At 30.0% G+C, this 17,151-nt stretch overlaps 3 protein-coding genes across 5 annotated transcripts in view; 2 read left to right on the top strand and 1 right to left on the bottom strand.

Annotated features, from left to right (window-relative positions):
* The window catches only part of LOC135140823 (E3 ubiquitin-protein ligase goliath-like), a 77,261-nt gene extending 70,070 nt beyond the window's left edge, over positions 1-7,191 (top strand). Inside the window, exon 9 of the mRNA XM_064071520.1 lies at positions 6,190-7,191. Within this exon, the coding sequence (XP_063927590.1) occupies positions 6,190-6,444 (255 nt within the window). The 3' untranslated portion in view covers positions 6,445-7,191. The remainder of the gene's footprint in view (positions 1-6,189) is intronic.
* A 71-nt stretch (positions 7,192-7,262) lies between these two features.
* Positions 7,263-9,085, bottom strand: LOC135140824 (uncharacterized). Of its 3 annotated transcripts, none has more exons than XM_064071521.1 (7): positions 8,856-9,085; positions 8,594-8,801; positions 8,422-8,544; positions 8,269-8,374; positions 7,814-8,163; positions 7,600-7,766; positions 7,263-7,541 (listed from the first exon to the last, which is right to left on the bottom strand). In XM_064071521.1, the coding sequence occupies exons 1-7, from the start codon at positions 8,970-8,972 to the stop codon at positions 7,359-7,361; spliced, it is 1,254 nt and encodes a 417-aa protein (XP_063927591.1). In that variant the 5' UTR covers positions 8,973-9,085; the 3' UTR covers positions 7,263-7,358. The 3 variants fall into 3 exon arrangements, with proteins under 3 accessions (XP_063927591.1, XP_063927592.1, XP_063927593.1); XM_064071522.1 differs by having other exon boundaries at positions 8,425-8,544; XM_064071523.1 differs by having other exon boundaries at positions 7,814-8,142; positions 8,856-9,084.
* A 235-nt stretch (positions 9,086-9,320) lies between these two features.
* The window catches only part of LOC135140820 (rho GTPase-activating protein 26-like), a 104,325-nt gene continuing 96,494 nt past the window's right edge, over positions 9,321-17,151 (top strand). The window contains exon 1 of the mRNA XM_064071516.1: positions 9,321-9,642. Coding sequence (XP_063927586.1) covers positions 9,483-9,642 — 160 coding nt within the window. The 5' untranslated portion in view covers positions 9,321-9,482. The remainder of the gene's footprint in view (positions 9,643-17,151) is intronic.

Here is a 17,151-nt window from a genome sequence, read left to right as displayed (position 1 = left end):
ATCGAAACATTGAAAAACTGGTAAATCGAAAAAGCGAGAAATCGAAATCAAAAAATTAAAAAATTTGGAAAATCGAATAATCGAAACGTCGAAATTTTAATAAATCGAGAAGTCGAAAAATTGTAAAATCGAAAAATCAAAAATTTTTAAATTCGAAAAAATTCAAAACCGCAAAATTTGAATCCGAGAAGTTGTGAAATCGACAAAAATTGAAAAGTCGAGAAAACGAAAAATTAAAATGTCGGAAAATTGAAAAATCTAAAATTTAAAAAATCGAAAACTGAAAAATCGAGAACTCGAAAATTTAACAAATTGAAAAATCCCAAAACTGAAACGAAAAATTGAAAAAACAAATCCGAAAAATTGGAGAATTGAAAAACAAAAACTTAAAAAATCCAGATATCAAAAATCGAAATATGTATCGAAAAGCCGAGAAATCGAGAAAATTAAAAATTGAGAAATTGAAAAATCCTGAAACTGAAATGTGTCCAAAAATTGAAATATTGAGACACTGAAAAATTGGTAAATCGAAAAACCGAAAAATTTGTATCTGAAAAGTCGTAAAATTGAAAAATCTCGAAACCGTAGATAACCAATGGGAAAAAATGCTTTTCGAAATGTCGATAAATCCAGAAATCAAAAAATTTTTAAAATCGGAAATTCAAAAAATATATAATCGAAAAATTGAAAAACCAAAAAGTTGAAAAATCCATAAATCGAAACATTATCAAAATGCAAATTTTGAAAAAATTTGAAAAATCGAAGACGAAAAATTTTAAAAATCAAAACCAAAATGTCGAGAAATCGAAATATTAAGAAAATTAAAAATACGGAAATCGAAAAATTGAAAAAGCGTAAAATGAAAAATCTAGAATTTCGAAAAATTGAAAAATCAAAAAAAAAATGTGTTTACGACGCAAGTCATATAAGCAAACAACAATATAAGGAAGATGGACAACGGACTCACCCTGATTGCAACGATCTTCCTCGACGATTTCTCTTGATTGAAGGCACCTGGACCTTTTGTAGATACGAAGAAAAGGCGCTGGGGCCTCTTGCAACAACGAAAATGAAACAACAAACAACAATAACAACGGGCCGCCACGAGATGTTCTCACTTCGACGGTTAGCGAACCACAATGAAAATTCGTTACAAATATTTTTAAATTTTCGGTTTTCTTGTGTGGGTGGGGATTATCGGCGGGTGGTAGTTAAGGGTAGGCAATAAGGGGGTGGACAGGAATTGCTGCTTGCCTATCTTTCGCAACCATAAACATATGTACGAAACAAAATGAGAAATTGGAAAACCCCGAAAAATCAAGAAATCAAACACTCGAAAATTCAACAAGTCGAAAAATCGAAAAATTCCAAAACTGAAATATGTATTGAAAATTTGGTGAGGCCATAAAACGGAAAATTGAAAAATCCCAAAACTGAAACGAAAAATTGGAAAATTGAAAAAAAATCGAGATAAGAAATCGAAAAGTCGAGAAATCGTGAAAAGGGAAAATTGAGAAATCGAAAAATTGAAATATCGAAACATTGAAAAGCTGGTAAATCGAAAAAGCGAGAAATCGAAATAAAAAAATTTAAAAATCTGGAAAATCGAATAATCGAAACGTCGAAATTTTAATAAATCGAGAAGTCGAAAAATTGTAAAATCGAAAAATCAAAAATTTTAACATTCGAAAAAATTAAAAACCGCAAAATTTTAATCCGAGAAGTTGTGAAATCGAATGATCGATAAAAATTGAAAAGTCGAGAAAACGAAAAATTAAAATGTCGGAAAATTGAAAAATCTAAAATTTAAAAAAATGGGAAAACTGAAAAATCGAGAACTCGAAATTTAACAGATTGAAAAATTGAAAAATCCCAAAACTGAAACGAAAAATTGAAAAAACAAATCCGAAAAATTGGAGAATTGAAAAACAAAAACTTAAAAAATCCAGATATCAAAAAATCGAAATATGTATCGAAAAGCCGAGAAATCGAGAAAAGTGAAAATTGAGAAATTGAAAAATCCTGAAACTGAAATGTCGAAAAATTGAAATATCGAGACATTGAAAAACTGGTAAATCGAAAAACCGCAAAATTTCAATCCGAAAAGTCGTAAAATTGAAAAATCTAGAAACCGAAGGATTAAAAAATTGAAAAATTTGAAAATTTAAAGAATCAAAAAATTGAACAATCGAGAACTCGAAAATTTAACAAATCGAAAAATTGAAAACTGAAACGAAAAATTGGAGAATTTAAAAACAAAAAATCGAAAAATCGGAACATCACAAACGCGAGAAATCGAGAAATAGGAAAGTCAAAAAATCGAGAAATCGGAATCTGAAGAATCGAAAAATTGAAGAATCAAAAAATCGAAAGTTGGAAAATTCGAAAAATTGGAAAATTGAAAAAAAAAAAATTGAGATATGAAGAAATCGAAATATTGAAAAGTCGAGAAATCTAGAAAAGGAAAAATTGAGAAATTGAAATATCGAAACATTGAAAAATTGGTAAATCGAAAAACCGAGAAATCGAAACATCAAGAAATAAAAAATTTAAAAACTGGGAAATTGAACAATCGAATAATCGAAACGTCGAAATTTTGATAAATCAGGAAGTCCAATATTGTAAAATCAAAAACACAAAATTTCAAAATTGGAAAAAATTAAAAACAGAAAAATGTGAATCCGAGAAATCGTAAAATCGAAAGATCAAAAAATTGAAAAATCTAAAATTCAAATTCGAAAAATTAAGAAATAGAAAAATCGAAGAATTGAAAAATCGAGAAAACGAAAAATTCAAATGTCGGAAATTGAAAAATCGAGAAATCGAGAACTCGAAAATTTAACAAATCGAAAAGTTGAATAATTTCAAAACTGAAATATTGAAAAATTGATGAGTCGATAAATCGAAAAACTGAAAAATACCAAAACTGAAACGAAAAATTGGAGAATTTAAAAATAAAAAATCGAAAAATTGTGATATCGAGAAATGGGAAAATAAAAAGTCGAGAAATCGAAAAATCGTAAAACTGAAAGATCGAAAAATTGAGAAATTGTAATATGCATAAAAAAATAGAGAAATTGAAAATCTGAAAAATCGAGAAATTGAAGAACCGAAAAATCAAAGAATAAAAATTGAAAACTCGAAAATCTAAAGTTTAAAAACATCAAAAAATCGAAAATTCTAACATTCAAAAAATCGAAATGTTAAAAAAAATAAAAAATGGAAAAATTGAAAAACTGGTAAATCGAAAAATCGAGAAATAAAAAAAATCAAAACATCAAAAAATAAAAAAATTGGGAAATTAAACAATCGAATAATCGAAACGTCGAAATTTTGATCAATCGGGAAGTCGAAAAATTCTAAAATCGAAAAATCAAAAATTTCAAAATTCGAAAAAATTAAAAACCGAAAAATTTGAATCTGAGCAGTGGTAAAATTCAAAGATCGAGAAATCGAAAGATCAAAAAATTGTAAAATCGAGAAATCGAAAGATTAAAAATTTGAAAATATAAAGAATCGAAAAATTGAGAAATCGAGAACTCGAAAATTTAACAAATCGAGAAATCGAAAATCGAAATCTGAAGAATCGAAAAATTGAAGAATCAAAAAATCGAAAATCTCATATCCAAAATATCGCAAATATTGAGAAATCGAAAGTTGAAAATTCGAAAATCTAAAATTTAAAAACATCAAAAAATGGAAAAATCTGCCATTTAAACATTCGAAAAATTGAAAAATAAAAAAAAACGAGAAGTCGAAAAATTGAGAAATCGGAAAATCTCGAAACTGAAATTACGAAAAATTAAAAAATCGAAAAATTGAAACAGGGAAAACCATGAAATCGAAAAATCGAAACCTCAAGAAATCTAAACATGAAAATATCGAGAAATTAAGAAAATTGAACAATCGAATAATCGAAACGTCGAAATCTAATAATTAAAACTTTTAAAATTCGTAAAAATTGAAACCGAAAAATATGAAAAAATGAAAAATCTAAGTATTATAATTCGGAAAATCACGAAATAGAAAAAGAATCGAAAAAGTGAACATTTTAAATCGAAAAATCTAAATTTAAAAAATCGAAAAATTCAAACATTTTAAGTAGAAAAATTTTAAATTTAATAAATAGAAAAATCGGAAAATTGAAACATTGCGAAATCGGGAAATCGAAAATATAAAAAATCGAGAAATCGAAGAATCGGAATCTGAAGAATCAGAAAATTGAAAAATCGTAAAACGAAAAGAACGAAAAATTGAGAAATTGAAAATCTGAAAAATTGAGAAATTTAAGGACCAAAAAATTGGGAAGACTCAAAACTGAAAAATCTAAAAATTTAAGAATCAAAAAGTTAAAAATTCGAAAAACTGAAAAATCCAGGAAACGAAAAATTAAAATATCGAAAAATTGAAATCGAACAATTAAAAAAATCCGAAAACTGAAACATCCAAAAATCGAAATATTAAAACTTTCCAAACCTGAAAAACCGAAAAATTGAAATATCGAGATGTCTTGAAATTGAAACATCGAAATTTTGGAAAATCGAGAAATGGAAAAATGTCGAAAAAATGAAAATTGAAACATTGAAAATTTGAAAAACCGAAAAGCCGAAAGATCGAAGAAGCGAGAAATTGAAAAATTGACAAATCGGGAAATCGAAAAACTGAAGAACCAAAAAACTAAAATTGAAAACCTGAAAAATTTTAAACTGTGGAAAAAAATCGAAAGATCGAGAAATCGAGGAAACGAAAAATATCGAAAATTTAACAAATCGAAAAATCCCAAAATTAAAATATCGAAAAACTGAAACATGAAAATATCGAGAAATTAAGAAAATTGAAAAATCGAGAAGTCGAAAAATTGTAAAATCGAAAAATCAAAAATTTTGCAAATCGAAAAAATGAAAAACCGAAAAGTTTGAATTCGAGAAGTCGTTAAATCCAATGATTAAAAAAATTGAAAAATTTGAAATTTAAGTTCGTAAAATTAAGAAATAGAAAAGTCGAAGAATCGAAAAATCGAGAAAACGAATTAAAATGTCGGAAAATTGAAAAATCGCGAAATCGAAGCATAAAAAAAATGGAAAAATTGAAACATTTTAAATTGAAAAACCTAAAATTTAAAAAATCGAGAAAAACGAAAAATCGAGATATCGCGAAATCGAAGAATCGAAATCTGAAGTATCGAAAAATTGATAAATCGTAAAACTGAAAGATCGAAAAATTGAAGAATCAAAAAATGGAAAATCTAAAATTTAAAAAAATCAAAAAAATGAATAATCAGAATTGATCAATCGATAATCGAAATGTCGAAATCTTGACTAATCGAAAAACCAAAAATCTAAAAAATTGAAAAATCGAAAAACCAAAAATTTTAAAAAACGAAACTCAAAAAAAAAAATGAAAAATAGAAAAATCGAAGAACTGAAAAACTGAGAAATCCAGGAAACGAAAAATTAAAACATCGACAAATTGAAAAATCAAAAAATCGAATACATAATTGAAGAATCGAAATATTAAACCATGGAAAACCTGAAAACCAAAAACATCGAAAAATCGAGAAATCGGAAAACTGAAAAATTTCAAAACTGAAATGTCGAAAAAATGAAAATTGAAACATTAAAAATTTGAAGAAAAATCGAGAAATTGAAATCTCGACAAATGGAGAAATCGGAAAATTGAAGAACCAAAAAACTAAAATTGAAAACCCGAAAAATTTAAAACTAACAAATAAAATCGACAGATCGAGAAATCGAAACATCAAAACATTGAAAAATTCGAAAAATTGAAAAATCAAAGAACTGAAAAATCGAAAAATCGCATAATTGAAATATCCAAAAAGTGATAAATCGAATAATTGAAAAATCGAAAAAAACTGAACAATTGAAAAACTGAAAAATTCAGATATCGAGAAAGGGGTAAATCAAAAAATCGTAAAGCTGAAATGTATGTCGGAGAATTTTGAAATTGAAATATAAAAAAATTGAGAAATCGAAAAACTGAAAATTTGAAAATCGAATAATTGAAGATAAGAAAACTCAAAACTCCCAAAATTAAATTTTCAAAAAATTGTTAATACAATTTTTATTTATTTTTTTTTTTCAAAAATCTCGAAGTCAAGTTCAGAATTGTGTCACTTTTTAACATTTGAATATTAATCCACTTGGTCTAAATACGATATTGTGTTTCCAGAGACTGTTCGAGAGTTCAGCCGACGACGAGAGCAGCCGCGCTTCCACCCCCGACGAGATGACGCCCAGTCTCTCCCAAAACCGCCAGTTCCCCGTCAGACAAGACCTTTGCGTTAGTTGTATAGCGGCCAAAGCCGCCGCAGCCTTATCCAGCAACCAAAGCAATAGCAAAGAAGCTTCCACTTCCGACGAGGAGAACGACTCATCGCAGGTGCTTTCGATAGACAGCTCGATGCAAGTGCGCGACGAGAAATGAACTCGTTTTTATAAAACCGCGGTAGTGAGCAGCAATAGTCGTTTGAACTGCCGAAACTTTGTGATATTACTTGTTTAGTTATAAGTTTTTATTTGTCCATTACGAATAAAGGGTGCTTTCCCGTACTAACAATCGGAACCGCGGCCGAGATCTCTGCGACATGTTGTAGATGTCGCACTTGCCGCGGTTCCCACTATTCCACTTTCCAAAGGATTCAACTCTGGCGAAGTCTTGTATGAAGCGACGTGCTTAATTTCATTTGTACAAAGTTGAAGCTACGACTGAATTACTCGTTACGTTCTTAATCTGTAATCGTACCAATTTAATCGCTTCCAGATGTCTCGACAACATTTGTACGGGTTTTTGAGGTTAGGAGGCGGGGTTTGGCCGCGTCGAGGCGGAGTTTAGATGACGCACGAGTACAAATGTTTTCTATTTATAATATCCCAACGAATCTTACTCTAGTGAAACAAATCTTAATAATGTTGTGCCTTGTAGATATCTACTTGTGATGATCAGATGTCCCACACTGAGGGTGTGCGAGCGGATATTTTATATAACGGTGCGTCACCTGTTTTTATATTATTTATCTGTGATTGTCGTTGTTTGATGGGGCATCTTAAGTTTTGACTTAATTTGAATTTGTACAAACTTACGGCATGTACTTCATATGTTAATTTCGAGTTGTTTTTGCTTGTACATATTATGCTAAAACTGAAATTGACTGAATTAAATAATAGACAAGTATGATTGCTGTTTTATTTCATTGAACTATAGGGTTAATCTCACTCGGGAGGAGTTAAGTAAAAAACTGAAGATCAGGTATTGACTAGAAGGAAAATATATAAAAATATAATTTACATCACATTGGTTACTTAAAAACCCAGTGGCAGTACGGAAAAGGTTAACTTAGTTTAGAAACTGGAACAAAACCCAATCACTTCGTGAATATTGAAACTAGAAGTTATATAGAATTTGCGTTGTTGTTTGGTTTCTCTTACTACTATGTTTGTAATGGGGTGTTTCCCGATGATGATTTTTTTACCATATTCTTTGATGGTGAAGTGCTTCCACGACGGCACGTGGTAAAAATACACCTGAAATAATTGGACAAGAGGCGGAGCTAAAATCCACCAATTATGTTACAGTACTCACTATTCCCCTATCCACGCCCAGAACCAGAGTATTTCCATACAAACAAATACACGTAATCGTGCCATCTAAAACCTCAGTCGTGTTAAACAATTTTTTCGAGTATTTGGCACCTCCTTCCAACATAATCACCTCCATATATTCCTTATCTACCGAATTTTCAGACTTATCTGTAACACATCGTTACACTATCTCTTGATAGACCTACTTAACTTACACAACACAATTATTATATCATCCCGTAAAATAAGCGGGATTTGCTGCGACGTTACCGAATTCGGTATGCTGCTAAAATTGAGGAGACATTTCTCTGTGTAGATAGACGCCGGAAGTATATTTTTGGAATCATAATCGACTTTTCTAACCTCATTACTCACTAGAACTGTACATACGCCGTTCCACATGTTGATGCACGTGATATTTTTGGGCGAATAAACCCGTGCGAACCACGTCTCCTCCAACAATCTGTCATTGTTAGCGTTGGTTAGTTTCTCGACGGTGAGCCGCCCGCCGTGTTTTTGGTAGCAAATATAGTCTTTATAAATGCTGCAATTGTGAGAGCCAACTCTGAACAAGAAGTTTTTCGGAATGAGTTTTGTTGTGTATGCGACTAACAATGCACGTGTATTGTTGGTTGCATACACACAGTTGTGAATTTAAAAATTAAATCACCTGTGAGACATCACATCCTCTATAATTAAATGGTTGTAGCCGTCCCCGTACAAGTCGTCTACGATCAGTGCTTTCGGGTACGCGGTAACAATTTTCAAAATCGAGTCTACAAAGAAAATTTGTATGAAATGGTTGCTGCAATAATCATAATACCACTGTAAAAAAACGTCACTTTTGCGACTTTTTCGGCCTGGTGGCGCGTCATTATCAGAGGTTTCCAGTACTCGTCGTAAATCCGCACCCTGCCGTCCTCCGACCCCACAGCAATGAACTCCTCTGCAATGACACCAAGCAGTGATTGTTTGTTTCTTAACACTAAAAATACCAAAAACGTCAATACAAGTTATCCTGGGGATTTCAGCGGGACTCAGGACTATTTCAAACTCGACCTCTGCTATATTCTGCCAAGTCATCCAGTTCTTATAAATAAAAAACCATATGCTGGGGTCATCCCTATTGTAGTGGATTAAATACTGTGTCAGCTCTTTTTTCGGAATTTCTTCAAGGCAGCACCATTCCCACAGCGCCGTTTTCTGTTTCGAACAAAGAAAAGTTGCCGCATTGTTGCGAAAACACACAATACTCACTTTGGAGAGATACTCCACCAGGGTCCTCCACTGCCTGCACACCCGTCGCGCTGCCAGCAAAGTCCTCCCATCGCAGTTGATTAAAATTTTTTCCACGATTTCTGGCGGCAAAGCCATTTGTTTTCATTTATAAACTAACTTTTCAACTTCGGGTGGTTAAAAATAACCTCTACTTATGTTCCGTCATTTTATTTTTTGTTTTGGTTGTCAAGTCAGCGCGGTTGGTAAAGCAGGGAGCTGCGTGTCGCTGTCAACCACACTATTGTTACCTACACACCGAAAAAAACAACAAAACTTTAAAACTCGAGTCAGATAACTCGCACGCGTTTTTAGTTACAATTCTAGTCATAATCGATACATTTTTGATTTATTTATAGTTTGTTTGTCGGGTCGGTATTGCAGGGGTCTGTCACGCTACTAGTTGACAGTTGATTCAAATATGTCGCGCATGAGTACTCCTTCTCCGTAATCCACAGGTTGTTTTTTCCTCGACTTGTATTCAATCGGTTGTCTTTGAGAGTGTGGGATGCGCTTCTCCGAGACGGTGCGGTAATTCGTCGTTCCTGTGTGTTTCATGCTAGTGTTGTGTTATCAAGTGATTCGGTGTGTGAAAGTCCGAGAGACACCATGGGGGTCGGCTTACCTCCTCTGGAATTCACCGAGTGCATGACTGACAGTCCATATTTTCGCGAAAACCTGCACAAGCACGAGCGCGAATTGGAAAAAACCAACCAACAAATCAAGAGGATCATCAAAGAAGTGAAAGATGTGCTCAACACGGCCAAACGTGAGTCGATTCCGTCATTACGTGATTATAGCCGCCCCCACGTGCTCCCCCGACGTTTAAGGCCCCCGGAGTCTTATCCGTCACGAGTGGCTTTGATAAACGCCTTTCATGTATCAAAGTCGAGCCAATTTGTCCCCTGTTCACTGGATGTTTACTCTTGAAAGTAATCCCTTGATAAACCGCGGGGGCGGTTTTTGAGTCAATTGAAATGGTAAATTTTACCAACAATGCAGCCATAAATCGACCATGAATCACTGGCCTTGCAATTATTGCTATGGGATTTTTGCGTAATTGTGATTGGGTTTTGGCGGTTTTTAAACCCATGATGGGTCTCGTTGTCGGTTAGGAGCGGTCCGAATTAAGCCATCGCCGCAATTTACATTGTTTATGGCGTGCTTGACACGAAAATTGAATTCAAATTATTATATGTCAGAATTTATTTTCAACGCGGATTCATAAACTACCAGTAGAGGCCGTTCGAGTTTTTGCAAGCCAATTAGGCCCGACCCAATTAAAAACGTCCTCTTGATTTATTAATTGTTTCGCCGCCTCCGCAATTATCGCCGATCGATGCTCACCCCGTTCTCGCCCAACAATAATTTCGCTTTAAATGGCTAAATTATGCAAGCGCGCATTGCTGACAGATGATGCGTCGTCAGAACAATATGATACCACAACGATAAGACATAAAGACTGTTTGCTCGAAACAACACCATATATCATTGGAATTCCTGCATGCGCCACAAACAAAACCTCTCTTTATCGGTTATCGCAACAATGTCGACGTGGAATATGAAAGAGCGTAATTAATTTAATAATTATGAATCCGAGAGTCGTCGGGTTTGATGACAATTGCACTTTTACTAGGTGCAAAATGGAGTGAAAGTCGGACCGGATTCGAAATATAGTTAGACAACTTTTACTCGCGAATTCGTTATTATTGATATGGGGATTTAAGACAACTAGGCGCGATTTCTTCCATAGTCAAGGTCCGCGCTCACCTGGATATTAAGCGAGCCACGTTCGTTCCACAATTATTCAATGACAAATGTCTATAACCGATATGGAAGCAAACACCGCCAGCATCCTAATCGTTGTGAGGCGGCGAACGTCAAACAATGAAGTTTCAGAGTCCAACCGGATTAATCTCTTGTGTGTGTAATTTACAGGAGAGATGGCTTTGGGTTGCGTCACGTACGGGCTTTTCTTCGTGTTAGCATCGGGCGATTGTTGTTTAATTAAAGACCTTGAGTTTGTACGGTGTTGGGACATGAAATGGAGTCGTTAGAAAGAGGATTTGAAGCCTTTGCTTTGAATCGATGAGGCCGAAATGGGCTTTGTAAGGTGAGACTAATGGGTTGAGTAATCGAGACGGGTACTCCCCTCTGGAGGGATTAGGCGGCTGTGGTGTGGTGATAATTGTGAAAAATTGGGCGGAGATTGATCGTCGGAAGTGCTCTCGATCATGAAGTGGGGTCCAACGAATTCAGCGTTTTGAGAAATTATATTTTTTTGCGATTTTTGGTTTCGCTTGAAATTTGCAATTCTTTGATTTTTTTATTTTTTTGTTTATTGGGTTTTTAGGTTTTCAAGTTTAAGTTTTTCAGTTTTTCAATTTTTAGATTTTGCAATTTTTCTATTTGAGTTTCTTGAGTTTTCAAGTGTTTATTTTTCGGTTTGGAATTAATGTTCTGATTTTATTTTTTTTCAGTGTGAAGTTTTTCCATTTTTCAACTTGTAGATTCTTATCTGCAGTTTTTCTAGTTTTCATTTTAAATGTGTAATAACAATATTCTTAAAAATTTTCACTTTTTCGATTTTACGATTCTTCACTCTTTCAATCTTACGATTTTTGAATTTTTCCATTTTTAATTATTACTGGATTTTAAAAATTTTCCATGTCTTCAAATTTTCGATTTGGTTTTTTATTCTCTTTATTTTTACAACCTTTCCATTTTTCAATGCTCCAATTTGATATATTTTTTTTAATTTTTATTTTTTTTCAGTTTTTCGTTTCTTCAATTTTTCCATTAACAATTTTTCAATTTTTGGATTTTACAATTTTCTGATTTGCAATCAGTGTTTCGATTTTTCCACTTGTCGTTTCTTCGATTTTGGATTTTTCACTTTCATGATTTTTCAATTTTTTATTTTCTGGTTTTTACTTAAATTTTTCAATTAATTCTAGAATTTTAACGATTCTGTGATTTTTCGATTTTATAATTTTTGGGTTTTCCAATTTTTCGGTTGGATTTGTTTTTTCCATTTTTTCGATTAATTATTTATTTTGCGGTTATTGATTTTTAGTTTTAAATGTTTCAATTTTTCATTTCTTCATTCTCCGATTTTGCATTTTTCGTTTTTTCAATTTTTGGACTTTTCAGTTTTTCATTTCTTCAAATTTTCTATTTGAAATTTTTCATTTCCTTTTTTATTTTTTCAATGATTCGATTTTTCAGTTGTTCAGTGTTTCTGTGTGAAATATTCCAATATTATTTCAATTTTAAAATTTTCAGTTTCATGTTTTTTCAATTTTTTACTTCTTCAATTTTTGATTTGCATTTTTTCTAGTTTTAAGTTAATAATAATTAAAAAAAAAAAAACACTTTCAGTTTTCCAATTTACAATTTTTTGGTTATCAGTACATACATATTTCGATTTTTCCACTTTTAGGTTATTTATTTTTCGTTCCTTCGATTTTGATTTTTCAATTTTTGATTTTCTAGTTTTTAAAAATTTTCACTTTTTCAATTTTTAATTTTAGAATGTTTATATTTTCTGTTCTTGGATTTTAAAACTTTTATATCCATTCGATTTTTAAACTTTTCAATTAATTCTAGAATTTTGATGATTCTATGATTTTTCGATTTTATAATTTTTTTCCAATTTTTATTTTAGGTTGTTAAGTTTCTTGATTTTCTGTTTTTAATGTTTCAATTTTTCGTTTCTTCAGTTCTTCGATTTGCAGTTTTGCGATTTTCCACTTTTCCGATTTTGCATTTTTCGTTTTCTTAATTTTTGGACTTTTCAATTTTTCATTTCTTCAAATTTTCGATTTGAAATTTTTCATTTCGTTTTTTTATTTTTTCAATTTTTCAGTTGTTCAGTGTTTCTGTGTGAAATATTCCAATGTATTTCAATTTTAAATTTTTCAGTTTCATATTTTTTCAATTTTTTACTTCAATTTTTGATTTGCAATTTTTCTAGTTTTAAGGTTAAATAATAATAATAATAATAATTAAAAAAAAATGACTTTTTCAGTTTTCCGATTTGCAATTTTTTGGTTATCAGTATTTCGATTTTTCCACTTTTAGGTTATTTATTTTTCGTTCCTTCGATTTTGATTTTTCAGTTTCATGATTTTTCAATTTTTGATTTTCTAGTTTTTATTTAAAATATATAATCATAATTTTTAAAAATTTTCACTTTTTCAATTTTTAATTTTAGAATGTTTATATTTTCTGTTCTTGGATTTTAAAACTTTTATATTTATTCGATTTTTCAACTTTTCAATTAGGTAATTCTAGAATTTTGATGATTGTATGATTTTTCGATTTTATAATTTTTGGGTTTTCCAATTTTTAGGTTGTTGAATTTCTTGATTTTTAGTTTTTAATGTTTCAATTTTTCGTTTCTTCAGTTCTTCGATTTGCAATTTTGCCAGTTTCCACTTTTCCGATTTTGCATTTTTCGTTTTTTCAATTTTTGGACTTTTCAATTTTTATTTTTCAATTTTTCATTTTTCCAAATTTTCGATTTCCAATTTTTTATTTCGTTTTTTTTCTTTTTTTCAATTATTCGATTTTTCAGTTGTTCAATGTTTCTGATTTTATAATTTTTCTGTGCGAAATATTCCAAAGTTATTTCAATTTTAGATTTTTTAGTTTCATGATTTTTCAATTTTTGATTTTACTAGTTTTTATTTAAAATATCTAAGTAATCATGAATTTTAAAAATTTTCAATTTTTCAGTTTTTGATTTTAGAATTTTTATATTTTCTGTTATTGGATTTTAAAACTTTTATATTTATTCGATTTTTCAACTTTTCAATTAATTCTAGAATTTTGATGATTCTATGATTTTTCAGTTTCATAATTTTTGGGTTTTCCAATTTTTCGGTTAAATTTCTAGATTTTTAGTTTTTAATGTTTCAATTTTTCGTTTTTTCAGTTCTTCGATTTGCAATTTTGCGATTTTACACTTTTCCGATTTTGCATTTTCATTTTTTCAATTTTTATTTTTCAATTTTTCATTTCGTTTTTTTATTTTTTCAGTTATTCGATTTTTCAGTTGTTCAGTGTTTCTGGTTTTATAATTTTTCTGTGCGAAATATTCCAATATTATTTCAGTTTTAGATTTTCATTTTCATGATTTTTCAATTTTTGGTTTTCTAGTTTTTGTTTAAAATATGTAATCATAATTTTAAAAATTTTCAGTTTTTCAGTTTTTCTGTTATTGGATTTTAAAACTTATATTTATTCGATTTTTCAATTTTTCGATTAATTGTAGAATTTTGACGATTCTATATATAATTTTTCGATTTTATAATTTTTGGCTTTTCCAATTTTTCGGTTGGATTCGTTTTTTTCCATTTTTTCGATTCATTATTTGGTTTTTGGTTTTTAATGTTTCAATTTTTCATTTCTTCAGTTCTTCGATTTGAAATTTTACGTTTTTCCACTTTTTCAATTTTTCATTTCTTCAAATTTTCGATGTGCAATTTTTCATTTCGTTTTTTTTTATTTTTTCAATTTAAGATTTTTCAGTTTCATGATTTTTCAATTTTTTACTTATTCAGTTTTTGATTTGCGATTTTTCTAGTTTTAAGTTTAAATAATAATAATAAATAAATAAATAAATAAATAAAGTTTATTGCCCAACAGAAGTACACATTCCAGTTACAGGACAATTATAAAGAATATAAAAACAATGACAACAATTCAGAATCAAAGAAAATAACAAATTAATAAATTAAATGCATAAATAATCAAAGATCTCAATATAATGAAACATAAGAACAGTAACTTAACTTAAATAAAATTAAAATAGAAATAAATGAATGAATGAATAAATTAAAGCCGAAATAAATACCTACATTTATCTGCAATATCAAAAATCAAACACACAACAAATAATAGTAATAATAATTTACTAATTTTTTCAATTTTACGATTTTAGATTTTTTCCATTTGTCAATTATAGGATTTTAACATTTTTTCATTTATTCGATCTTTCAGTTTTTCGATTTTTAATTTTTATTTCTTGAATTTAACTTTTCAATTTTCGATTTTGCAGCTTTTCGAATAAAAAAAAATGGAAAAACTGCAAAATTGTAAAATAGAAAAATTAAAAAAGAAAAATCGGAAAATTGGAAATCAAGAACTTGAAAAGTTGAAGAAACGAAAAATTGAAAAGTCAAAAGATTAAAAATTTAGAAATTCAAAAATCGAAAAAATGAAATATGTATTGTAAAATTGTAATCCTGAAAATTAAAGAAATGAAAAATCGGATAATTGGAAATCCAAAAATTGCAAACTTTAATTTAAAAATTGGAAAATCCAGGAAGTAAAAAAATCAAAGATTAAAAATTGGAAGAATTAAATAAACCAAAAATCATAAAATCGAAAGAAACATTGAAAAAATAAGAAAGTGAGAAAACGAAAAATTTTGATATAAAATCCAGAAATTGATATTAGAAAATCGGGAAAATGAAAAATTGAAAATATTATAGTGAAAAACTGGGAAATTATGAAACCGAAAAATTGAACCATGGAAAAATTAAAAAAAAAGCAACATAGAAAAAGAAAACGACAAAAAAGTGATTAAAAAAAAGGCGATGAAATAAAGAGGGGACAAAAATGCAAAAAAAAATCGGCAAGAAAGACCAAAATCGAAAAAAGGGACCAAAAAAACAAAAAAAAAATTAAAAAAAGACGACAAAAGAAAGAAAAAAGGGAAAACGAAAAAATGGTAAAAAAGTCGACAAAAAAAAAGTTGACGACACGGCGGCAAAAAAGTGATAAGTCGAAACAAATAAAGGTAAAAAGGGGGATAACAATAATAAAAAAAGGAGACAAACGAATGATTAAAAAGGGGACAAAAAAGGCGATCAAAATGGGACACAAAAAAGGCGATAAAGGGGGAGTGGGCTAAAAAGGTGATTAAAAAAAGAGTAGCAAAAAAGGCAATAAAAAAAGGACGCCGTGAAAGAAAATGAAAAAACGAGAAATTGTGATATCAAAAAGTTAAAAATTGAGGAAAAAGGAAAAACGAAAAATTGTGATTTTAAAAAATTCGTTGAAGGTAACTCAAAGTTGGAAAAACGAGATTCTAAAAGCGAAATATTGAAAATTAAAGAATTCGGAAAATCGAATAATTCAAAAATCCAAAAATTGGAAAATCGGGGAATTGAAAAATCAAAAATTGAATGAACAAGGAATAGTTGTGATATAAATTCGAGAAAATGATCTTTAAAAAATCGGATAAATGAAAAATAAAAATCAACAACTTGAAAAATTAACGAAACTAAAACCAGAAAAGTAAAAAAAACGTAAAAGTATGAAATGAAAATTTTGAAAATTGGAAATCAAAAACTTGAAAAATCGAAAAACGAAACATTGTAAATTCGAAATAATGACAATTACAGAAATCGGAAAATTGCTATATTAAAAAATTAGAAATTGGAAAATCAAGGAACTGAAACATCAAAGATTGAAAATTTGAAGAATTGAATGAACGGAAAATTATAAAATCGAAAAATCTTTGAAAAAATGAAGGAAACGAAAAATTGTGGTATCAAAAAATTAGTCGAAGGTAACTAAATCCAAATTTTTGAAAAATTATAAGATCCGATTTTGCGAATTTTATTTTTAATGATTTAGCGTTTTTTTTCAAGTGAGTTTTCCCATTACAAAATTTTGTGATGACGTCATCAACATTTTGAAAAATGGAATAGGTCGTTCTTAATAGAATAAACTGCCTCCTCATTCATTAATTTTTTTGAGTCACCCTATATATTCAAAGTTAATGTACAAAAGGTTGTTATACATTTTTGATTTTTTCCAAAAATCTGGATATTTAAAGTATAGGAAAATCTTATTTTGATAAAATTTCAATAACAAACACAATGCGGAACGCCATAAATTAATCCACTTTAATTATTCATCCCGTTCGGAAGATTGATGACGTCGTCGCACCATTTTGTCGACTGAAAAATCCATTTTCACGCGAAAACAATGTCGCTTGTAATCAATCCCGTCATCCTCCTTTCATAATTACGACTCGATTACAAACTAATCACAGTTATTCCGAGTTCGCATCGACTCGTCTCATCAATTCCCCATCATGTAATCAGTAACTGTCACAACAATCAATCTCTCCGACGTCTCACTCCACTTAATCCCTCGCCGACCCCTTCATCAGCGCTCTAAATTTAGAACCGCGAAGAATATCGCACCGAATCAAAACCCATAGAAATAGAGATCTCCTTGAACCTTCTTCATCCTCGTC

Source organism: Zophobas morio, unplaced genomic scaffold (assembly GCF_036711695.1).
Source record: "Zophobas morio isolate AGI-343-1 ecotype UQ-CSIRO unplaced genomic scaffold, CSIRO_AGI_Zmor_V1 ptg000041l, whole genome shotgun sequence".
In the NCBI taxonomy this organism is placed as follows: Eukaryota; Metazoa; Arthropoda; class Insecta; order Coleoptera; family Tenebrionidae; genus Zophobas; species Zophobas morio.
The sequence above is the reverse complement of the archived record's forward strand: the minus strand, read 5'-3'. Positions and strand labels throughout refer to the sequence as shown.

Excerpts from the sequence above, each read along its gene's own strand:
- LOC135140824 (XM_064071521.1), bottom strand. The coding sequence starts at position 8,972 with ATGGCTTTGCCGCCAGAAATCGTGGAAAAAATTTTAATCAACTGCGAT. Across the intron at positions 8,545-8,593 it reads AACTTGTATTGACGTTTTTG|AGGAGTTCATTGCTGTGGGG; the intron begins GTATTTTTAGTG and ends GTGTCATTGCAG. Across the intron at positions 7,542-7,599 it reads TGGGCGTGGATAGGGGAATA|GTGTATTTTTACCACGTGCC; the intron begins GTGAGTACTGTA and ends CAATTATTTCAG.